Consider the following 25,978-nt stretch of genomic DNA (forward strand, 5'->3'; position numbering starts at 1 on the left):
GTCCTCGCCGATACCCCAGGAGCAACAGTGTCCCTAATTTGCTGGGAAGTGGCGGTGCGGTCCCCTACGGCACTGCGTAGGATCCTACGGTCTTGGCGTGCATCCGTGCGTCGCTGCGGTCCGGTCCCAGGTCGACGGGCACGTGCACCTTCCGCCGACCACTGGCGACAACATCGATGTACTGTGGAGACCTCACGCCCCACGTGTTGAGCAATTCGGCGGTACGTCCACCCGGCCTCCCGCATGCCCACTATACGCCCTCGCTCAAAGTCCGTCAACTGCACATACGGTTCACGTCCACGCTGTCGCGGCATGCTACCAGTGTTAAAGACTGCGATGGAGCTCCGTATGCCACGCCAAACTGGCTGACACTGACGGCGGCGGTGCACAAATGCTGCGCAGCTAGCGCCATTCGACGGCCAACACCGCGGTTCCTGGTGTGTCCGCTGTGCCGTGCGTGTGATCATTGCTTGTGCAGCCCTCTCGCAGTTTCCGGAGCAAGTATGGTGGGTCTGACACACCGGTGTCAATGTGTTCTTTTTTCCATTTCCAGGAGTGTATTTCTCCCAACGAGAGACCCGTTTGCTGATACCGTCAGTTTGACTTTGTTGACAGAGCCACACCTCTGCTTGCACCACTTCGTGTTTCTTAAGTTTTGGAAACAGATGAAAATCGGCTGGGGCCAAGTCAAGACTGCATGGAGGATGCTCGATGACAGAGAACACAAGGAGTCAGATTGCTGTAGATGTCGCGGAGCTCGTCTGTGGTTTGGCGTTCTCTTGCTGAAGGATACTGCGCTCCACTTGAGGGCGAACTCGACCCGATAAAAAAAGCACGCTGTGTCTCATAGACTGTCATAGTTACGTTACAGGCCGCCATATTACACGCCACAATTAGGAGCCCTTTACACTGAGAACAGAATAAAAAAATTCGGAGGCATTACGTTTCTGCACGTCTTCGTATAATGGTAAGACAGAGGTTTCGGAACCAGATTTTAAGCTGCAAAAATTTCCAGAGCAGATGTGAACACGCTATAACTTACTGGTTATGAATTGAAGGTTAAAACTGAATAAATTTTAGAAAGGTAGCAAATTAAAACCCAGAGCCTGGATAAATTCAAGGAGGCATTGGTCGCCGAGCTTTTCAAAGGGAGCATTAACCAACTACTAATTGAAACAGGGGAAATTAATACAGTGGAAGACGAATATCCATTCGAGATACGAAATAGCAAAATGAATGCAGCATTAGACGAATATACATTCGAGGTATGAAATAATGAAATGAATACAAAAGAAGACGAATATACATTCGAGTTACGAAACAGTGAAGGCAGCCAAGAATCAAGCAGACGAAAGACACAGTCTAATATAAATCACTGAATAACACACGAGGTATAGCGTTTAACTGATGAATGGAGAAAATATAAAAATCCGGAAACTTGAGCAGAGAAATGAGAGAACAGATCAATAAAAGAAATGGAGACACAATGAGGAAAATAGTAAATCAGGAAAGGCTAAAGGAAGAATGTAAAGCTGTAGAGTATTCGTGGCTATGAGAAACTTACAATAGATGTGTGCTGCCTGTTTGAAAAACAAACTTTCGAAGGGAAGCAGCTGTATGATATAAGGAGTTCATATGACAGATAAGAACCAAGGAAAGAAGGGAAGACCGAAAGTTGGAAGGAACAGATAGCAAGACTATACATAGGAAACGTACTTTAATACAATATTATGGAAAGCAAAGCAAAAGTGGATGAATATTACGTGTGAGACATGACACTGCGAGAAATGTTAGACGGACCTCTGAAAGACCGTAAGTTAAAACAAGCCACGGAAGTCCCAGGGAACTATTGAGATCCTTGGTAGAACATATGATGACTCAATTATTCTACCTCACACGCAATGTGTGTAAGACAGGCGAAAAACCATTCAAGGAGAATGTAATACTTTCATTCCCAGAGAAGCCACATAGTGACAGGTGTTAACGTTAGATAATCGTCAGTTAAATAAATCATGCTTCTAAATACTGACACTAGTTATTTATAGAAGAGTATAATGTCTGATAGGTGGAGATCTCGGGAAAGATATGCGTTCGGAGAAATTTAGGAATACCCCCCGACGACGATCTTAGAAGATATGCTGAAGAAAGGCAAAGCTACGTTTATAGAACTGGTAGGTTTACAGAAAAATTTTGACTATGTTGACTCGAATAAACTCATTGAAATTCTGAAAGCAAGGGGCAGCCGTTATCTACAACTTGTTCAGAAATCAGACTGCAGTTACATGAATGGGAAGTAGTAGCCGACACGAAAGTAAGAGGAGTAAAAAATCCTAGCAAACCTAGTCTCTAAAAGCTATGAACACTTCTTCATCTCCGATACTGTGAAACAAATCACTTGTACTGCAAACTCTCTGCTCTCCACATTTTTGGAGGAGGTAGTATGAACCAAAACGAGAAAAACATTATCTGGTAAACATGGGCTCCAAAATTCATACCCTAGTCCTACGAGCATTTGTTCAATAGATGAGATGTGTTTCACAGTAGCGAAGATGAACAACTGCTCGTAGGACTAAGGTATGCACTTCACAACCCATATTTACTTTCACCTCTTAAAATGCGGAAAGCATAGTTCTTTTAGGAGAAGAGATTTGTTTCACAGTACCGAAGATGTAGAAGTGCTCACAGCTGTTAAGGTATGTGTTTCAGAGCCCACGGTTACTAGACATTTTTGCTTCGAATGATCGTTCCTAACATATCTCTGAGTACTGACCATTCCTCCTGGAACGTAGATGGGAGACAAGTATGGTAAGCAGGTTCAAATAGATGCAGGTTTATTAGAAATGCAGAGATGATGAGGCAGAGGATAAACTAGAGTGATGAACTGTAAAACTAGCCTTCGGATTGAAGACCGCAACACCCCTTCACTCCATTTGGACGGAGGCTGAGCTGCCGACGGCCCTTTACCCCAACGGTTTAAAATATAAACAAAGACGAAACTATGTATGTAAATGGTGGAACAATTAAACTGGTTTTATTATAAAAAGATGAACTTCATTGATTGTAATTATATGGAACTGAACTACTGATGTTCTTATTAACAATGAAAATTAAACTAAATGGTAACATAAAAAGGTAGCTAAAAGATGTTTCTGACAGAGGGCGATCCTGAAACGAAGCGCTACAGTTTCACTAAAAATTTAAGGATCTCACTGGGGACAATTAGCAGAAGGAAATATTACGTATATTCCACGTGGAATGTGGAAATACGTATAGGAGCCTGTTCGACTGTAACTATGGAGATGCGTTTAGTTGTGCGGGTGGACGGTAGGAAAAGGAAGTAGGAGACTGGGGTGTGGGCAAGGGTGAAGTATGGGGAGGAGAGTGATAAAGACGGAAGGGCGAGGCGAGTCCTGGTGGGTGAAGAAGGGACAGGATGGATAAATATCGGGGCTCTGAAGAAGCCATTTTCTGAATTCTTTGGAGGTGTATTCTTTGTCAGCCTGTTGAAGATTTCGGACGGAGTGTCTTGGCGGCGAAACGGCCACACATAGTCGGGACCTGATTGAACTGGGTAGATTTTGTTCTGGAACTCTAACGCAGAGGGGCGTGATAATCTCTTTGTTGGATTTAAGTGCGTGTGATAACACCTGAACATCGGTGTTTTTAGAGTTTCAGGCAACTGCATAAGAGTGTTTCGTTTTGTGGTAATCAGTACAACTCAGTTGTACTATCAAATGAACTTTGCAAAGCCAACATTCTCTGAACTTCCAACTCCTTTCAAAAGTACTTCTCGTTTTTCTTTACTGATTGCCCAACGAAAATGAATAACATATTCGGCAGTCTACAACTCTTGTAACTTCCTCCTTAACCATTGTTCTCCTTCATGCCCTTCGACGGTTATAACTGCAGTCTGGTTTCTGTACAAGTTGCAAATAACTTTTCGCTCCCTGCAATTTACCCTTACTACCCTTCGAAGTTCAAAGAATGTTTTCCAGTGAAAGTTTGCAAAAGCTTTAAATGTACAAATGCTACAAACGTAGGTTTGTCTCTCTTCAGTCTATGATACGTCATAGCGACAGTATGGCCTTACGTGTTTCTACAGTTCTCCGGAACTCATCTCAACTTCCCTGAAGTCGATTTCGAACAGTTTCTGTCAATAATTCGTGTCGGCATTTTGCAACCATAACTTGTTAAACTGATGTTTCGGTAACATTCCCACCTGTCAGTATCTGCGTTCCTTGGAATAGGATTTATTACATTCTTCTTCAAGTCTGAGGGTATTTCCCCATCCTGATATATCTTGCCCGCATCTCGTGGTCGTGCGGTAGCGTTCTCGCTTCCCACGCCCGGGTTCCCGGGTTCGATTCCCGTCGGGGTCAGGGATTTTCTCTGCCTCGTGATGGCTGGGTGTTGTGTGCTGTCCTAAGGTTAGTTAGGTTTAAGTAGTTCTAAGTTCTAGAGGACTTATGACCACAGCAGTTGAGTCCCATAGTGCTCAGAGCCATTTGAACCATTTTTTTGATATATCTTGTTTACAAGATGGAATAGTTTTGTATGGCTGGGTCTCCCAAGGATCTCAATAATTCTGAGGAAATGTCGTCTACTACCGGGTACTCATTTCCACTGATATCTTTCAGAGGTCTGTCAAATTATTCTCGCAGTATCATATGTCCCATTCCATCTTCATTTATTCGCTCTTTTTTATCTTCATATTGTCTTCAAGTTTGAATGCCTTACATAAACCCTTCATATTTCTTCCACCTTTCGGTCTCCCCTTCTTTGCGTAGCCACCTGAGCTCATAATATTCATACATGTACTTCTCTTTTCACCATTCCCTTTTATTTTTCTATATGTGCTGGATCTATCTTTCCACCAGGCATACATGCTTCTACAGCCTTGTAATTCTCGTCTAGCTATTCCCTCTTTACTGCTTTGTACTTTCTATCAGCCTCATCTTTTAAACGCGTGTATTTCTTTTTCCCTGCTTCACGATAAAACAACAATAAAGAAGAAAGAAAAAGACCGAATTCACGAGAGCACTTTAAACATTTTTGATAAACGTATGTTAAAATCAAGTGGATAAACACGAGGTACCAGCTTCATACAGCTCTCCACGCTCTATTTAAGTGTTACTTACAGTTTCCGAATATTTTCAGACTGAAAACAGTCTTCAAAAGGAGCACTGTACTTTCAATAAAAACTTAAAATTTTACTGTCTTTTTAGGGAAGGTCAGAATTTTACTGCAGTAAACATCTTGGGACTAACATTTAGATAACAAGGAAGTTAGATGATGCGTAGCGTTAGCACGTGCCATACACTATGTACATGTGTTGTATTCATCAAAAAATGGTATAATAATTGTCTTGTGCAATTATATTTATTATGTCACAGTCAAACCACATTACTGTTCAGTAGAGGTAATTGATACTTTACTGTTCTTATCAACAGCTTTTGATTAATGTGCAGACTGTCTCTTTATAATCACTTGTTCAAGAGCAAAAACAATTACGTTCTATACAAACGTCCATAATGATCGAAAAGTCAGTATAAATTTGAAAACTTAATAAACCACGGAAAAACATAGAAAGAGAGGTAAAAATTGACACACATGCTTGGAATGACATAGGGGTTTTATTAGAACAATAAAAAAACAAAGTTCACAAAATGTTCGACAGATGGCGCTGGACAGCAAAACGTCAGTGACTGCGCATGACAATCGTGTATAAAAGGAGCTGTAATGAGAGAGAGAATCAGATGCGCCAGCAGTCGCAGCATGTTGACGTTACCTGAAAAGGCGCTTTTAGTGAAGCTGTATTATCAGAATGGGGAATGTGCTAGTTCAGCGTTACGATCCTATCGCCATAGGAAGGGGATTCGAACGGGTAAAGGTCCGCTGACAAATGCAGCTGTGGCGAGAATGATTTCGAAGTTCGAAGCCACGGGTTGTTTAGACGATAGACCCCGTAGTGGCCGACCGAGCACAAGGCGTAATGCCGCTGAGACAGTCCAGGAAGAAATGGAGACTGTAGCGGGTTAGTCTATGCACGGGGAAGTCAGCACTCGTGCAGCCGCACGTCGCACCGGCATTCCATACACTACTGTTTGGTTGGCACTTAGGCGTACCCTCCGATGCTATCCGTACAAAATCCATCGGTATCATGAACTGTTACCTGACGATTTAGTGAAGCGGAGGGCATTTGCGGTGTGGACGTTTCAAAAGATGGTGGAAGATGACGATTGGTTGAGTAACGTGTTGTGGACCGACGAAGCTCATTTCACGCTCCTAGGGTCTGTTGAAGTCCACAACTGCAGAATTTGGGCTACCGAAAATCCTAGAACTATCGTGGAAACTCCATTGCACGACGAGAAAGTCACCGTATGGGTTGTATTTACCACATCTACCGTTATCGGGCCTTTTTTCTTCGAGGAAATGCGTGATTCTGGTTTCGTAACTGCTACCGTGACGGGTGAGAGATACGCCGATATGTTACAGAAGCGCATCATCCCCAGCCTGGCTGATAAACACCTGCTGGAACGTACGATGTTTATGCAGGATGGCTTCCACCCCATAATGCTAGACGCGTGAAAGATCTCTTGCGCGGGTCGTTTGGTTATGATCGTGTGCTCAGCCGCCACTTTCGTCATGCTTGGCCTCCCAGGTCCCCAGACCTCAGTCCGTGCGATTATTGGCTTTGGGGTTACCTGAAGTCGCAAGTATATCGTGATCGACCGACATCACTAAGGATGCTGAAAGAAAACATCCAACGCCAGTGCCTCACCACAACTCCGGACATGCTTTACAGTGCTGTTCACAACATTATTCCTCGACTACAGCTATTGTTGAGGAATGATGGTGGACATATTGAGCATTTACTGTAAAGAACATCATCTTTGCTTTGTCTTACTTTGTTATGCTAATTATTGCTATTCTGATGAGATGAAGCGCTATCTGTCGGACATTTTTTGAACTTTTGTATTTTGTTGGTTCTAATAAAACCCCATGCCATTCCAAGCTTGTGTGTCAATTTGTACCTCTCTATCTACACTATTCCGTGATTTACTCAGTTTTCAAATTTATACTGACTTTTTGATATATATATATATATATATATATCACATTGAGATTTTGCCACAAAAATGAAGGAATCAGTTTATTTTAAAGATCACCTCCATAGTTTATCATCGCTACCTTCGGTCCAGTAGGACCCGCGTTCCACTGCCAGTAACTCCGAAGATTGTTTCAGGCGTAGGGAGTTCTGGAACGGGTTCCCTTCAGTAAGGCAAAGTGAGTAGTTGCTTGAATAAAGAAATAGCGCACCCATCACAGTTCATCTACTGGCAATAGCGGTAGGATGGACTGGCAACACGCTGATCACGTGTCCCACGATCATAGATTGCTCTACGTAGCAGGCAGCATTTGGCTAGCTGGAACAGACATAATACCTGACCCGTAAGTAGTGTTTACGTTTATTTTCATAGCCTTGACACGACGCTCATTTGAATTTTCTTGGACTCCTCTTAGTTCAGTTTAATAGTTACTTTTTCTCCGTTTGTTTCTGTGACACTTTTTCAAGCCATTGGCTCCAGTTACCCGAGAAGTCGTTGGTCACTTTCAACGCCGACAAAACTGTGACGTAGTTACCTGCTCCTTCTCTGCTGTCTGCTGCAATCGCCAACACAGTTGTGCCTCTATATGACACATGACTGCATTCTTCTTTTCTATCATAAGCCACGCCTCCAACTATTTCTGCATCCCATCCACCGTTTACTACCACTATATAGACTTACCTCAAGAGCCCAGGCGCCGTGCCGCTAACGAAGCTATTGCCTTTGGTGACATCTTTTGCAATAACGACTGCGCGAATCGACGGTATCTCGTAAGGAAAGAAAGAGCAGCAGCTGCCGCCGAACCCAGGCGCCGTGCCTAACACGCAGAAGGTCCCCGGTTCGATTGCGGGCGGAAACCCGTTTTCGTCGCACTCAGCAAGACACTTGCTACGATCTCTACTGTGACCATTTAAATCAACTTCAAACGTTCCACCAGCAGGGTGCACATGGCTCAAATGAAACTGTTTCAGGACTGGTTGTCGGATTTTACCGCTGACTTGGAGGCCTGGAAATGCGCGAAACAGCCGCCGCCATGCGATTTGTTACCACACCGTAGTACAAAACGCAAGCGCTCGTCCGGGATTTGAACCCGGGACCTCCTGCACCCGAAGCAGGAATCATACCCCTAGACCAACGAGCCTACCCGTTCCGAAAACGCACTGCATGTGAATGACGCCACCGTTGATGGTCTCACCATGTAGGGCTGCAGCTCAGCCAGCGTTCTCCCTGTCTGTCGCGGTTGGCCCTGGTCACCTTACACCGTCATGTGGTACTAACATTTCGAGACGTCTGTGGAAGCTTTACACATTTTGAGATTAATAACACTGCGCAAAGAATCTTCATTGAAAACTTGTAAATTATTTAAATTTAGCGTTTCTACATTCCTTTGGATACACTATGATGAAAAATAATGATAAAAGAAATTTTTAGCTCCAGTTTCAGAATGCATCTCCTGTTTTATACCATCAACATATATATTTGTCAACAGTCTTGTCACAGTGGTAAAGCAGGGTCCCATCAGATCACCGAAGTTAAGCGCTCTCGGGCTTGGCTAGCACTTGGATGGGTCACCGTCCGGGTCAGCCGAGCACTATTGGCAAGCAGGGTGCACTTAGCCATTGTGAGGCAAATTGAGAAGCTATTTGACTGATAAGTAGCGGCTCCAGGCCCGTAAACTGACAGCAGCCAGGAACCAGTGTGGTGACCACATGCCCCTCCATGGCCGCATTGATAGACGCATCTGGGCTAAGGAGGAAACGGCTTTCGGTCGGTACCGTTGGACCTTAAAAGGCTTTTTCTGATAGTTTTTAGTTTTATTACGTCTAAGTAGCAACATTCCCTACAAACAATTAGTATAATAAATTTGCTAATAAATTTGGAACCTTCAGGTCAAACGTCTCGAAATCACTTTCACTGATGAAATTGATTAAACAAAGACTCACAAAATTCCTTAATTAAAACGGATCTGGATAATTTTGTGCATTTTCTACAAGTGGATTATTAGGGTAGGTTACTAACAGTTCCCTTTTCTTTTAAACTGCCTGCTTAATAGCTGTATCCACGCAGAAATAGCGATGTATTATGTGATCTATGGGCTCCCTCCATACCACAGGAGCTGCAAAGGGCACTGAACGCCCTTCGCCATTAATCGAGTTTCGTAGATTGCTGGCACAAGTTTTGCAAACAACATGTGGTGCCTCATCTCAAATTTCACTGCCAAATATCTATGACAGATTTCCCGAATTGATGTTATTGCAAAACAAATGATACTTCCTCACAGATGTAGCAAACATTTTCAGCACTGTTAACACTACTTTGTGGTTTTTTTTTTCTCTCTTTTGCCTCACAAACTGCCACGTTTGTATATAAACTGTACATTCCAAGATTTTTCACTCAAGCACGTTGAAGCCGTTCTTTTCATGCCACTTTTAGTTTCCAAGGCAATGGAATTTTTAGAAGTATACCTCGAAATGATCCACTTCACACCGGTGATCTTTTCAGATCTGATCCACAATTGCCTAATTTTGATTACATTTCTTAAATTTTCTTGCGAATTATTTATGCGTTTCATTTCTTTTAAATATTGAGGTGACAGGCGAAAATTCAGTGTTGGTTGTAGATATGTTTGGTGACGTGTGACCATGTAAGTAAATTAGTATTCACACACAGGAAAATGTTCTGAAAGAAAGACAGTCAGACTTAGTGTTAAAATTGTAGGCTCGACTTTCACTAATAAAACAGCTAACGTTAGAGCACCGATGGCGCTCGAACGTTGCATCACGAAACGAGCCGCCTCCAACTTAGTTAAAATGACAAAAAATATTTTATGACTCAGTTAACGTAAAGGGAATAATAGGTTAATTAGTTATACAATTTCTGGCCGAGCGGCTCTAGGCACTTCAGCCTGGAACCGCGCGACCGCTATGGTCGCAGGTTCGAATCCTGCCTCGGGCATGGATGTGTGTGTGATGTCCTTAGGTTAGTTAGGTTTAAGTAGTTCTAAGTTCTAGGGGACTGATGAGCTCAGATGTTAAGTCCCATAGTGCTCGGAGCCATTTGAACAGTTATACAATTTTGAATTAAACACTACATTGGTATTCGTAAGAACCGTACAGCGGGTACAGTGGGGTGAGCTTACATCTGAATCACTGAGCGTCCATAAAGGGCAGAAGAAATGATTAAAAACAATCTAAAACATACGTTCCTTTTTATTGCAATGGTATTATTTCTTGAATAGACCGTTGGCGTAACACTGATGCAAATCGTGAACTTAACTTTCTTTCTACTGATTAACACAAAGTAGGAATATAAGATGGCACATTGACATCAAAGGAAATCATCCAAACAAGAGGGCTCCTGCTAGGAAATCCAATGAGTCCAGTACTCTATAATATAATAACAGCAGACATTGGCTGGACTGTTGACACAAGAAAGGTGAAACTGCTTATGTATGCAGATGACAAGGTCAGCCTCTCCATGTGCCTGGATGACCTACAAGCTCGAAGATGAAAGCAATGAAATTTAGAAGAGGAGGAAGAATATCAAAGAAAGACTTATCTCACAGGAGGTGGATCAACATTAGAATTCATGTTAAGTGTTAAATACTTGAGTACAACACTACAAACAACTGGAACTACTTTATCTCTGCGTATACAGTGTTGAATGTCAGCCACGAAGAAAGCCATTTAGGACATCCCTGTTGTTGTTGTTGTTGTTGTTGTTGTGCTGGTGGTTGTGGTCTTCAGTCCAAAGAGTTGTCTGATGCAGCTCTCCACGCTACCATGCTACTCTACCCTGTGCAAGCCTCTTCATCTCCGGCTAACTACTGCAACCTACATCCTTCTGAATCCGCTTAGCGCATTCACCTCTTGGTCTACCTCTATGATTGGTTTCAATAAAACTGACATTTTATGAATACGTCTGGTAAGGAGTGAGAATTTTGCTAAAAGTTATGCTACAACGTTTCACATTAATCACAAACAAAAAAAAACACAAAATTGTACAAAATTCATTTTAAAACTACTTTACGATTGCTGCCACACACAATACCAACTGAAGTGAGGCTATGAACTGATATATGTATAAAACTTAAGAACGAAAGTCCGCATGATATGTCACTGCTAAGTAACATAGCACGATGAAAAGAACTGATACAGTGTAGTGCAGAAGGTACCTGAAAGAAGTACGCAATGATAACAACAAAAGTGTCGTTTCCGCAAAACTTTTTTTCAAAGACGATAATTGCGCTGAAGTTATAGCGATTTATGATGCTCCTCTGCACATTGAAAAAGGCGGGAAATTTTTCTTAATAGGTTTTATGACCATCACGGACAGCCGTGCGTCCCATTCAAAGTGCTCCCACGTTGACCACAAAGTTGGTAATAAGTTAAAATCTTACGAGTTATTAGGCCGCGTCATGTTTCTTCTAAAATAATCGACTTTCGACCCCTCTGCTGGGATCTTCTTCAGGATCTTCTGGTGTCCACTACTATTAGAACACTGTCAGACACGAGTGTCGCGTGCTCTTATAAAGGACGATTTTTCGCGCGTTCGTGCTGGAGAAGTGATAGTATTGGTTAAAATTCATATGGCTACCATTGGTGGGCCATAGACATAGGCTAATATTCCCACTCTGATGCAGAAGAAGGGGTGTTGTTAGCTAATCTCCTGTGGATACCATTGGCGGCCCACTGTCATTGGTAACTAGTTCTTCTGGTAGGGAGTTCCATTCCTCCACCAGAACGGCTGACGACTGCTGGATGGCCGTTCGAGCATTGGTACGTGCTGTAATGCGTCTTCCCAACGAAACACACACTGCTAGATGGGACTTAAGTTGAGGGAACGGCAGGTTAGTCCATGCGCCATATATACTCTGGGTCCAAGAGCTCTTCCATCTGCGCCGTCCCATGCGATCGCACATTATCATCCATAAAAAGGAAGTCAGGGCCTCATGCACCACTGAAAAGACGCACGTGGGGAAGGCATGAAGTGTTGTCACCTAAACTGACCCATGAGTGATGCGACCGTAGGGTTTTATGGGAATACGCATGTGGTGTGGATGACGAAGTAAAACAGTCTCTCTCATCAACTCGCCGAAAACCGAAGTTATAATAAGCTGTTCACAAGTTCTGTATCAGCTCAGCGCCCCCACGTGCTACTGAACGAAAAGATTTACCCACACATTACATAGCAGAAACACTTCAATGGGGCCCCCGTAAATGTGCTTGGACTTGGCTACGTTTCGTCTATGGGGCGCCAACTCACATTCGTCGCAATTTCCCCAACGTTCTACAAAGATTGTTGTTGTTCTTGTGGTCTTCAGTCCAGAGACTGGTTTGATGCAGCTCTCCATGCTACTCTATCCTGTGCAAGCTTCTTCATCTCCCAGTACCTACTGCAGCCTACATCCTTCCGAATCTGCTTACTGTATTCATCTCTTGGTCTCCCTCTACAGTTTTTACCCTCCACGCTGCCCTCCAATGCTAAATTCGTGATCCCTTGATGTCTCAGAACATGTCCTACCAACCGGTCCCTCCTTCTTGTCAAGTTGTGCCATAAACTCCTCTTCTCCCCAATTCTATTCAATACCTCCTCATTAGTTATGTGTTCTACCCATCTACTCTTCAGCATTCTTCTGTAGCACCACATTTCGAAAGCTTCTATTCTCTTTTTGTATAAACTATTTATCGCCCACGTTTCACTTCCATACATGGCTACACTCGATACAAATACTTTCAGAAACGACTTCCTGACACTTAAATCTATACTCGATGTCAACAAATTTCTCTTCAGAAACGCTTTCCTTGCCAATGCCAGTCTACATTTTATATCCTCTCTACTTCGACCATCATCAGTTATTTTGCTCCCCAAATAGCAAAACTCCTTTACTACTTTAGTGACTCATTGCCTAATCTAATTCCCTCAGCATCAACCAGCTTAATTCGACTACATTCCATTATCCTCGTTTTGCTATTGTTCATGTTCATCTTATATCCTCCTTTCAAGACACGGTCCATTCCGTTCAACTGCTCTTCCAAGTCCTTTGCTGTCTGTATTTAATATAAAAGCAGGCAGGATCTGCTATGCAAAAATCACGTACGCACTCACGTATTTTTTAAGCTTGACAAACTCGAGTTCATTTTCAATAAGATCATAGAAAAATCGAAAGCCACAGTTCACAACAAACTGATTTCCGAGCCTGACCGACTTTCTTAAGATCTGGGAGGCGCATGAATAAACCAAGATTAATCACGCAAGCTATTTTTAGAAAATCTTTAAAGTTCCACAGTATATCAAACTACAAATTTCACCATGGCTACACACTGAAACCTTATAAGTGCGGCGTGTATCGCACGCAACCCGAAAAGTAACAGGTTTGTAAGATGCCGAAAAATATCTTTGTCCGAAACAAGGAACTCTGAATAAGTCACACACACGGAAAATGGTGGCTATTTCACCGCTCATCATACAAAACTTTCTCCTAAAAATGGCTCAAATGGCTCTGAGCACTATGTGACTTAACATCGGAGGTCATCAGTCCCTTAGAACTACTTAAACCTAACTAACCTAAGGACATCACACACATCCATGCCCGAGGCCGGATTCGAACCTGCGACCGTAGCGGTCGCGCAGTTCTAGACTGAAGCGCCTAGAACCGCTCGGCCACTTCGGCCGGCCAAAACTTTCTCCTAACACAGACTAACATAGCCTGGCTACCTCCAAGGTGTCTGAACCTGGACTCTTCTCCAGATTGCCGCTGATCACCCAGGAAACGTCGGTCAAGCACCACTGAAGACATTTAAACTACTGAACACGAAAATAGCTGATTCTTAATTTTAACCTTTAATACATCAAATGACACAGAAATATTCCGAGAAATATTGTGCTGTTATCAGTTTTGTGTTATCTGCCACAGTTTATTTTCGTATAAACAATAATTTCCATGGTTCTTCTCCATTTTCGGACCTACAAGTGTAAATATCAACAAACAATTTAAGCTATACATTAAATAATTTCCTATGTATCTGAAGTTACAGTACTGTTGCCACTTTTAATTTTTCTCTATTCACTTAGTAAGAAGAGCTGTTTTTCACTGCGCGAAATCCACTTATCGGCATCTCATTTAAATATGTGAATAGTTTCAGTAAATCTAATATCACAGTCCGATACAGTTCTATGAGATGTATCCTTGGACACCTCATTTGTTGCAATCGCATAATGCACTGCAGAAATATTCACTTTTACAGTTCGGGACTTATTTGTAACATTTAACTTAAAATAGCGTAAAACTAAAGCGAATATGTAAAGCGGGTCTTCACAAGCGTAATCGTCCATGTTTTCCGCTTCAAGTGAACCTACTGGATCTTCAGTGACACGTATGGTTCAACATTTATTAATTTGGGAGTAAGCTTTAATTTTGCACTGGACGCGGAAAGCGACCATGAGCAGTCACTGTGCGCCCCCGCGGAAGATTTTTCCCGGTCACGCGGTCACCTTAGCGGCCAGTGGACGTCCAGAGACAACGCCCATCTGTGGAGCACAGTGTGAAACTGGCCCTCCAAGTATTCGTGCCAACCTGATTTCAGCTGTGAACAAGAACACGACCCAACCTTAGCCGCTGCCTGTACGTCCGCGGTCGCATGTTTCTGACTGAATAAAGTGTCTCTTCCGTTTACAATAGGCCGCCGTGTTACAGCGTGCCGTTTTCAAAGATTTATAAATCAGTACGCCCATGCAATATTATACCTCCCCACACTACAACATTTGGACCACCTAAACGATAACACTCAACCCCCCCCCCCCCCCCGCCCAGTACACCTCCTGCAGTATGCCAATGACATCGCATTCCTTGCCCTCGTTCCTACCCTCCAACGGTCCCAACGCCTTCTTCAGAATCACCTTGACCTTTTTGCCGCATGGTGTAACCAGTGGCTCCCGAAAATCAATCCTTCCAAGACCCAGGCAATCATCGTAGGTTCTACCACTCGCTCCTTCCGGCTCCTTGACTTCTCCCTTACCATCTCCGCCCGTCCTGTCGGCCTTTCCCCCACCCTCACCTACCATGGCCTCCATTGACCGTCAACTCACCTGGATCCCACATCTCCGCTCTATCCAATTCCAAAGCCCACGACTGCCTCCAACTCCTCAAACTCCTCTCTGGCTGGACATGGGGGTTAAACCCCTCTACCATCCTCCACACCTACAAATCCTTAATCCGTCCCATCCTCTGTTATGCCAGTCCCGCCTGGATATGCGACCCCCCAAATTCTATAAGTCCCTCCAGATCCTCGAGCGCCATGCACTCCACCTTGCCTTCCGTATACGCCTCCTGACCCCCACGTGGATCCTCTACGACCTGATTCCTTTCCCCCATCTGCTCCTATTCCTCGAACATATCCACATACTCTACACCTCCCGCCGCCTTGATCCCCCTCATCCCCTGGTTGCTCCTCTCCTCTCCAACCCCCGCCCTCTGCACGCCTTCACTGTTGTGTCCCCCCCTACCCTCAATCTCTACACTCCCCCTCCCAGATGATGCCCTCTCTCCCTCCATTTAACCCTCCTGTCGACTCTGATCCTCATCTCCCCCTCCTTTCCTCTGTCCTTTCCCCATGCTCCATCTCCCCCCCCCCTTCCATTCCGTTTTTTCCCTGCCTACCCTCTCTCTGCCTCCCTTCTCCCCCCCCCCCAAGTCCTTTTGCATTCCCCTCCTCTGCCTTTCCCCACTCCCTCTCGCGTCTGTCTAGCCCCCTCCCTCTTATGAGTCCTCGTATTCCCTCGGCTCCTTTCCTCCCCCCCCCCCCCCACTTAGTTTTTCCTCTTCTTCCCCATTTTCTTTCCCATCATCTGTACAGGTTCCTCCCATCTGCCCTCGGCTGTGGTGTGTCATACTTGTGTCAACTTTTTAGTGCAGTGTTCAAGTGAGTGTTCAGTGTTGTGCGTCTTTCCAAAGTGTTGTGAACAGAAATCATGCTGTCGCTGGGTGTGATTTTTTATATCTCTTGCGAAAAGAAACCAGACTGTCGCCGTGTTTTTTAACTGTCTATCATTTTACTTGTCTGCTTCCTATGTCTTTTATTAGTATCGCCAACCCCTTTGTTTCATGTTTTAAGTTCCACATTTTCCGCCATTTTCCCATTTAAGTCACCGATTTTATCGCCTGCTTTTATTATTTATTATCTTCACTTTTTAAAACAAAGCCGGTCGCAGGTTCGAATCCTGCCTCGGGCATGGATGTGTGTGATTTCCTTAGGTTGGTTAGGTTTAATTAGTTCTAAGTCCTAGGCGCCTGATGACCTCAGAAGTTAAGTCGCATAGTGCTCAGAGCCATTTGAACCATTTTTAAAACAAATTCTGTAGGCTGAAGAGCGGCGTACTAAGCTGCTGCCAGCCCGCCTTTTCGAGGGTAATCGAATATCAATAAAGGTAAAAAAAACGATAACGTTCAGTATGATTCTGGACGTAACCTCATATGGCTATAGATCGGGACACGTAATGCACCCAGGAACATTGCGGACGTGATCATTTTGGTGCAGGTATTATGGTATGCGTGGATACAATGTTGCATTGCCGTAGTTGTCTCCAGATCTTTGAAAACGGTAGTCTCACCACTGACCGTTATTGTGACACTGTGCTCCTTTCACATGAGCGTCTTTCCAAGGATGCATTTCCCCCGACTTCATTTTTAGGATCACAATGTGCGATCGGATCGAACAGCGTGGAAGAGCTCTTGGAACGAGTGGACTGCCCTGCCCGTTCCCCCTGTCTTAAGGAGACCACACCCTGCCTACCTAACCTATGTTAATTTAGGCAAGTATTTGACCCATTCCTGAAAAAAACTATTTGATGCAGGACCTTAATATTTTTATTGTATTTTACATGATGCTAATAGAGTCAGCTGTAATAAATCTATTTTATCCATTTTAAAGTTATTAACAAATACTTTTTTAAATTTATTAACAAATAGTTTTTTAAATTTATTAACAAAAATATTAAGTTTTTTCTGCAGGAAATATATTTTTATGAACTTCTTAATGGGGGAGTATTAATGAATGTAGCACCAGAGGTGGCTTTTTATGTTATGCAGAGTCTCTGAAAATTTCATTCATTTATCTATTATAGTTTCTCATATGATGGGGCATATGTACTGAAAATTTTACTTTGCGGGAAATGGATTTTAAAGAAAAAACTTTTGAATTTTTTTACTTACAGTTAATTAAAACTGTCCTGCTGCATATGATGGCCCTTCTCTGCCCTCTAGCAGGTCTTCCAGCTTTTTTTTTCATCTTCCTGGATGTTTGTCTTGCTTTCTTGGCCATATTAGATGCAGACCTGTCTGCATCGGATATCCTCATTTTATCACAATGTTGCAGCCCAGTGATCATATTTTCGCCAGGATTAATTCCCAGCCTTTTCAGTACTCATAAACTCACAGTTTCAGTGTATGCATGCCTACAAATACAGTTTTAGGAAGGCGGTTCTAAATTATGCTGTTGAAACATTCGTTTGGGTTCTGTGTTTGCCCATGCAGACATTTCCTTAGAAGGTCAGGATGAGCCAAGTCTCTGAAAATAGGTTTAATTACTGTAAAAACAGCAGCAGGGAGAGAATGCTGGTGAGAATAAGATTCTCCAGTTGCCTGAGCGCTATTGTATTTGCACCACGAATTTTCTCCTGATGGACACAATCCATGACATGGCTTATCAACAGTAGAGGACTTATGGAAGAATATGGCTCAAACATCTCTCTTCATTGCCTCCAGATTTTCTTTATTTCTCCTGATTGCCTGCCCATAGTATACCTGCAAGTTTTCCATAACAACTGCTTTTAGTCACACATGAACAAAACTAACCGTGTGTTTGAAAGCGTGTTGTTTACAAACAGCAGAAACAAAAGAGTATCGACCGTTGCATTCCAAGGATAGCCAACACACTCGGGAGTAAAAAGAATCCTTAACGTGCAGTGTAGGGGATATAAAGATCTAAAATATATGCAGAAAAGTGGCTGACGAATAAGTGGGCGTGGCATATAAACACACGTGGTAGGAAAATGCTCTTTAAATGCTTGAAAAAAAATTTTTCAGCAAAATCCTTTTCAGAGTACTTAAATAAAACCTTAAGCTATCGAAATATGATGAAAACCGAAAATCGATTTTTTTCGATCTGAACCACGGTGTGGTTCCCTTAAATCCCAGCGAGCACATGTAGGTTGCATTGGAGAGAAGTATCGCAGCACGTCCACATGCACCAAAGACTATCCAGCATTTATCAATCGCGTTGGTGGACCAATAGGACGCCCTTACTACAAGAGCAGCTTACCATCCATGTTGCCAGCATGGCAGCACGTCGCAGGGTATGCACTGCTATTAAGAACCTCGTCCCGCTTTTTGTAATGTCCAGGGGACTATCATAAATCGCGGGAACTTGAGTGTCACTATCATCATTGAATAAAAGTGTCATTTCTATTCTTTTCAGCGCGTATTTTGTCGGTTACCTTGTGTACTATATCGCAACACTTCTGACACATCATGTGAAGTACTGCACGCCAGTGTATTATTTCCTTCTTGTCACCATATGTAAGTTTGCAATTTCCTTTGTAAAACAAAAGCCAGAGCTAACTTTTAGTTTTTTATATGATGTTCGCTACCGGTACAATAGTATTGATAAGAATTAGTTACTTCCAATCAGTTTACATTTTATTCACTGTTGCACGATGTAACTGGCGTATTTGCACAGCTCCTCTAGGAATGTGTTTTTGCATAAACTGCAAGACTAAGAACGCCTGTGCAGTACTACGTGTGACGTACTGTGTGATTTTGCAGGTGACGAGTGCGCGATGTCCAATAGGTCTCAGACGGTGGGTCTCACGCCACCGGAAGGGCTTCTGATAATCAACAGTATTATCATCGCGACGAGCTTGCTCTGGGTAGTCGCGTCCAGCCTCCTAGTATGGGGTAAGTATCTCTCATATCTACCATGTTTCAGAATATACTTTCGTTTCGATGTGCGGGGGAAGTTCTGCAGCGAAACGGTGAACCTGTGCCGATAACAATGGAGCGCCAGTTAAGCGCACCAGACAAAAAAAATTGTGAACCCTAGGAGATATGACCCTAATACTGTGAAACATCTCTTATAGTCTTGATAATGGTCTCAACTGGGAGCTGAAGAGAGTGCACAAGTCTTAGAGATACACCATCTCCAACTCAAGCCACTAATTGTGGCTATACGCTCTAGACCTACCAAACTGTAAAGATATGGACTGCTTCATTTAACCCACATTTCCAAATAGCACCAGACATTTCTACGGGATTAATGTGGGGTGATCTATCTGTCAGAGTGTGGGAGGGGGAGGGGGGGGAGGGGCAAGTATTTCTAAATAAGGAACATAAGCTTGCAGCCCTGTGAACATGTATGTTATCGTCTTGGACTCTAGGGCTGTCCACAGCATATTCGTCATGAAAATGTGGAAGAAAGGGGTCCCTTGCTCTAACCAAAAATCCATACGTATTAATAAAATGTATGCTTACAGGGTGTAACATAATTAATGGCGTAAACGCATACAGTTGAAAGTACACGATATTAGAAGCAAAAAAGTCTCAGTAAACATAGGGTCGAAAATGCATACCTTAAGAGCTACGACTAATTTTTCATCACCGATACTGTGAAACATATCTCTTCTACTGCAAGTTCTTTGTTTCCGTATTTTGGGAACTGGTAGTATGGACAAAAACAAGGAAAAAAAGTATAGCAAAAAGTGCTCTAAAATGCATTCCTTAAGAGCTATGGGCACTTGCTCATCATTGCTACTTTGAAACACAACTCTTCTAATGATGAAGTGCTCGTAACTTTTAAGGTATGCGTTTTAGAGCTGGACTTTATTTTCTTATTTAGGTCCATACTACCACTTGCCAAAATATAGAAAGCAAAGAACTTGCAGTAGAAGAGATTTGTTTCACAGTATCGATAATGAAAAATTTCTCGTAACTCTTAAGGTATGCATTTCCGCCCCTATGTTTACTGAGACTTTTTTGCTTTTAGCATCGTGTACTTTCAACTGTATGCGTTTAAGCCACTAATTATGATACTCCCTGTATTCATCTCCTTCCTTCTAAACCATTCGACCGATTTCAACCAAACTTGGTACGTATATCACTTACTGACTGAAAAGATTCGCTGTGGGGGTAAGAACAACACACATATGAAAAGGGTGCTGGTGGTGGTGCTGAAAAAGCACTGCAGCGCATGACGCGCGAATATACATAATTTATTCAACCAGTATTAGGAGATGGGAGCACTTAGTGACTTACAACAAAACGTTACACATAATTTCAGACATACACTACGTGATCAAAAGTATCCGGACACCCAAGAAAACATACGTTTTTCATTTTAGGTGCATTGTGCTGTCACCTACTGCCAGGTACTCCATATCAGCGACCTCAGTAGTCATTAGACAACGCGAGAGAGCAGAATGGGTCGTTCCGCGGAACTCACGGACATCGAACGTGGTCAGGTGATTGGGTGTCACTTGTATCATACGTCTGTACGCGAGATTTTCACATTCCTAAACGTCCCTGAGTCCACTGTTTTCCGATGGATAGTGAAGTGGAAACGTGAAGGGACACGTACAGCATACAGCACAAAAGCGTACAGGCCGACCTCGTCTATTGACTGACAGAGACCGCCGACAGTTGAAGAGGGTCGTAATGTGTAATAGGCAGACGTCTATCCAGACCATCAAACAGCAATTCCAAACAGTCAGGATCCACTGTAAGTATTATGACAGTTACGCGGAAGGTGAGAAAACTTGGATTTCATGATCGAGCAGCTGCTCATAAGCCACACATCACGCCGGTAATTGTCAAACGACGCCTCGCTTGGTGTAAGGAGCGTGAACATTGGACGACTGAACAGTGGAAAAACGTTGTGTGGAGTGACGAATCACGGCACACAATGTGGCGATCTGATGGCAAGGTATAGGTATGGCGAATGCCCGGTGAACGTCATCTGCCAGCGTGTGTAGTGCTAACAGTAAATTTCGGAGGCCGTGGTGTTATGGTGTGGTCGTGTTTTTCATGGAGGGAGCTCGCATTCCTTGTAGTTTTGTGTGGGACTCAGAGCACAGTCCTACATTCATCTTTTAAGCACTTTCTTGCTTCCCACTATTGAAGAGCAATTTGGGGGTGGCGATTTCATCTTTCAACACGATCGAGCACCTGTTAATAATGCACGGCCAGTGGCAGAGTGGTTACATGACATTAACATCCCTGCACAGAGTCCTGACCTGAATCCTATAGAACACCTTTGGGATGTTTTGGAACGCCAACTTCGTGCCAGGCCTCACCGATCGACATCGATACCTCTCGTCAGTGCGGCACTCCGTGAAGAATGGGCTGCCATTGCCCAAGAAACCTTCCAGCACCTAACGGACCGTATTCCTGCGAGAGTGGTAGCTGTCATAAAGGCTAAGGGTGGGCCAACACCATATTGAATTCCATCATTACCGATGGAGGGCGCCACTAACTTGTAAGTCATTTTCGGCCTAATGTTCTTTTAACCTAGGGAACTGGTTGATAGTCACTGGGCGCCAAGACAGGACTATAGGGTGGGTGGGTGATCATGTTCCACTGAAACTGTTGCAGGAGAGCAACGGTTTGCCGAGTGATGTGTGGGCTAGCGTTGTCATGGAGAACGTGTACGCCCTTGCTCAACATTCCTCTTCTCCGGTCCTGAATTGCCCGTTTGAGGTTTTTCAGAGTCTCACAGTACCTGTCAGCGATAATTGTGGACCCAGCGACTCAGCTCCGACGACGGAGTGAAAGAAGAGGTTCATAACTTTCTGAACAGCATGGCGGCGAGCTGGTATGACGTGGGCAAACAAAAACTGCCACAGTGTTTACAAAAATGCATCGACAGTAATGGTGACTTCGTTGAAAAATAGCTAAACGTTCAAGCTGTAAACTGATGTAAACCATTGTAGAAATAAACAAGTCTATGTACTTATAAAAAATAGGAGACCTTACTTTTGGGATTACCCTCGTACTTGTAAGTACAATGCCACGATTATGAAACAATATCTTAGGAAGATTGTTGAAACAGAACAGTGCTGTAGAGATACATTGAATGAGGTCGCGCTATTTTAAACAGTTGGATATTCGGTAGGATACAGGCTGTAATAAATTTTATGGCACTAAATACGCAATAAATTTGCAATACAATGTTCCCAAGACTATTCAAATATCATGTGTGGGTCTCCATTCTATCTTAATCACATTTTATAAAGTAATTTAGTAATACTGTCAATAATTAAATGCCATCCCCCCCCCCCCTCTCTCTCTCTCTCTCCTATCTCTCTTAGCTCTCTCTCTCTCTCTCTCTCTCTCTCTCTCTCTCCTATCTCTCTTAGCTCCCTCTCTCCCTGTCTCTCCCTCCCTCCCTCCCTCCCTCCCTCCCTCCCTCCCTCCCTCCCTCCCTCCCTCTCTCTCTCTCTCTCTCTCTCTCTCTCTCTCTCTCTCTCTCTCTCTCTCTCTCTTTCTCACTCTCTCTCTCTCTCTCTCTCTCTCTCTCTCTCTCTCTCTCACTCTTTCACTCAGTGTACCACCTGAGTGAACCTAAAGTAAGCAGTTAAATACACTGATGAGCCAAAATGTTATGACCACCAGCTTAACAAAGTGTTTGCTCACATTTGAAACGCAATACAACAGCGATTCCGTGTGGTATGAATTAGACAAGCACTCAGTAGTTTCTACATCTACATCTACATGACTACTCTGCAATACACATTTAAGTGTTTGGCAGATGGTTCATCGAACCACAATCATACTATCTCTCTACCATTCCACTCCCGAAGAGCGCGCGGGAAAAACGAACACCTAAACCTTTCTGTTCGAGCTCTGATTTCTCTTCTTTTATTTTGATGATCATTCCTACCTATGTAGGTTGGGCTCAACAAAATATTTTCGCATTCGGAAGAGAAAGTTGGTGACTGAAATTTCGTAAATAGATCTCGCCGCGACGAAAAACGTCTTTGCTGTAATGACTTCCATCCCAATTCGCGTATCATATCTGCCACACTCTCTCCCCTACTGCGAGATATTACAAAACGAGCTGCCCTTTTTTACACCCTTTCGATGTCCTCCGTCAATCCCACCTGGTAAGGATCCCACACCGCGCATCAATATTCTAACAGAGGACGAACGAGTGTAATGTAAGCTGTCTTTTTAGTGGACTTGTTGCATCTTCTAAGTGTCCTGCCAATGAAACGCAACCTTTGGCTCACCTTCCCCACAATATTATCTATGTGGTCTTTCCAACTGAAATTGTTCGTAATTTTAACACCCAGGTACTTAGTTGAACTGACAGCCTTGAGAATTGTACTATTTATCGAGTAATCGAATTCCAACGGATTTCTTTTGGAACTCATGTGGATCACCTCACACTTTTCGTTATTTAGCGTCAATTGCCACCTGCCACACCATACAGTAATCTTTTCTAAATCGCTTTGCAACTGATACTGGTCTTCGGATGACCTTACTAGACGGTAAATTACAGCATCATCTGCGAACAACCTAAGAGAACTGCTCAGATTGTCACCCAGGTCATTTATATAGATCAGGAACAGCGGAAAATGGTTCAAATGGCTCTGAGCACTATGGGACTTAACAGCTGTGGTCATCAGTCCCCTAGAACTTAGAACTACTTAAACCTAACTAACCTAAGGACATCACACACATCCATGCCCGAGGCAGGATTCGAACCTGCGACCGTAGCAGTCGCACGGTTCCGGACTGAGCGCCTAGAACCGCGAGACCACCGCGGCCGGCAGGAACAGCAGAGGTCCCAGGACGCTTCCCTGGGGAACACCTGATATCACTTCAGTTTTACTCGATGATTTGCCGTCTATTACTATGAACTGCAACCTTCCTGACAGGAAATCACGAATCCAGTCGCACAACTGAGACGATACCCCATAGGCCCACAGCTTGATTAGAAGTCGCTTGTGAGGAACGGTGTCAAAAGCTTTTCGGAAATCTAGAAATACGGAATCAACTTGAGATCCCCTGTCGATAGCGGCCATTACTTCGTGCGAATAAAGAGCTAGCTGCGTTGCACAAGAACGATGTTTTCTGAAACCATGTTGATTACGCATCAATAGATCGTACCCTTCGAGGTGATTCATAATGTTTGAATACAGTATATGCTCCAAAACCCTACTGCAAACCGACGTCAATGATATAGGTCTGTAGTTAGATGGATTACTCCTACTACCCTTCTTAAACACTGGCGCGATCTGCGCAATTTTCCAATCTGTTTGTACAGATCTATCGGTGAGCGAGCGGTTGTATATGAGTACTAAGTAGGGAGCTATTGTATCAGCGTAATCTGAAAGGAACCTAATCGGTATACAATCTGGACCTGAAGACTTGCCCGTATCAAGCGATTTGAGTTGCTTCGCAACCCCTAAGGTATCTACTTCTAAGAAACTCATGCTAGCAGCTGTTCGTGTTTCAAATTCTGGAATATTCCATTCATCTTCCCTGGTGAAGGAATTTCGGAAAACTGCGTTCAATAACTCCGCTCTAGCGGTACAGTCGTCGGTAACAGTACCATCGGCACTGCGCAGCGAAGGTATTGACTGCGTCTTGCCGCTTGTGTACTTTACATACGACCAAATTTTTTTCGGATTTTGTACCAAATTTCGAGACAATGTTTCGTTGTGGAACCTATTAAAGGCATCTCACATTGATGTCCGTGCCAAATTTCGCGCGTCTGTAAATTTTAGCCAATCTTCGGGATTTCGCGTTCTTCTGAAATTCGCATGCTTTTTCCGTTGCCTCTGCAACAGAGTTCGGACCTGTTTTGTGTACCACGGGGGATCAGTTCCATCTCTTACCAATTTATGAGGTATGAATCTCTCAATTGCTGTTGCTACTATATCTTTGAATTTGAGCCACATCTCGTCTACATTTGCATAGTCAGTTCGGAAGGAATGGAGATTGACTCTTAGGAAGGCTTCTAGTGACACTTTATCCGCTTTTTTAAATAAAATTATTTTGCGTTTGTTTCTGGTGGATTTGGAAGAAACGGTATTGAGCCTAGCTACAACGACCTTGTGATCACTAATCCCTGTATCAGTCATGATGCTCTCTATCAGCTCTGGATTGTTTGTGGCTAAGAGGTCAAGTGTGTTTTCGCAACCATTTACAATTCGCGTGGGTTCGTGGACTAACTGCTCGAAATAATTTTCGGAGAAAGCATTTAGGACAATCTCGGAAGATGTTTTCTGCCTACCACCGGTTTTGAACAAGTATTTTTGCCAACATATCGAGGGAAGGTTGAAGTCCCCACCAACTATAACCGTATGAGTGGGGTATTTATTTGTTACGAGACTCAAATTTTCTCTGAACTGTTCCGCAACTATATCATCGGAGTCTGGGGTTCGGTAGAAGGAGCCAATTATTAACTTAGTTCGGCTGTTAAGTATAACCTCCACCCATACCAATTCGCACGGAGTATCTACTTCGACTTCACTACAAGAGAAACCACTACTGACAGACACAAACACTCCACCACCAATTCTGCCTAATCTATCTTTCCTGAACACCGTCTGAGACTTCGTAAAAATTTCTGCAGAACTTATTTCAGGCTTTAGCCAGCTTTCTGTACCTATAACGATTTCAGCTTCTGTGCTTTCTATTAGCGCTTGAAGCTCAGGGACTTTCCCAGCACAACTACAACAATTTACAACTACAATTCCGACTGTTCCTTGATCCAAGCACGTCCTGTATTTGCCATGCACCCTTTGAGATTGCAGCCCACCCCGTACTTTCCTGAGGCCTTCTAACCTAAAAAAACGCCCAGTCCACGCCA

The 25,978-nt window shown here is 43.5% G+C and overlaps 1 protein-coding gene and 1 non-coding gene across 2 annotated transcripts in view; one reads left to right on the top strand and one right to left on the bottom strand.

Annotated features, from left to right (window-relative positions):
* Positions 1-25,978, top strand: part of LOC126187768 (uncharacterized) — a 239,294-nt gene that overhangs the window by 87,858 nt on the left and 125,458 nt on the right. Inside the window, exon 3 of the mRNA XM_049929033.1 lies at positions 18,931-19,062. Coding sequence (XP_049784990.1) covers positions 18,931-19,062 — 132 coding nt within the window. The remainder of the gene's footprint in view (positions 1-18,930; positions 19,063-25,978) is intronic.
* On the bottom strand, positions 8,178-8,250 carry Trnap-cgg (transfer RNA proline (anticodon CGG)). The gene has a single exon. It is a non-coding gene; the product is annotated as a tRNA-Pro (tRNA).

Source organism: Schistocerca cancellata, chromosome 5, assembly GCF_023864275.1.
Source record: "Schistocerca cancellata isolate TAMUIC-IGC-003103 chromosome 5, iqSchCanc2.1, whole genome shotgun sequence".
NCBI classification, from domain to species: domain Eukaryota; kingdom Metazoa; phylum Arthropoda; class Insecta; order Orthoptera; family Acrididae; genus Schistocerca; species Schistocerca cancellata.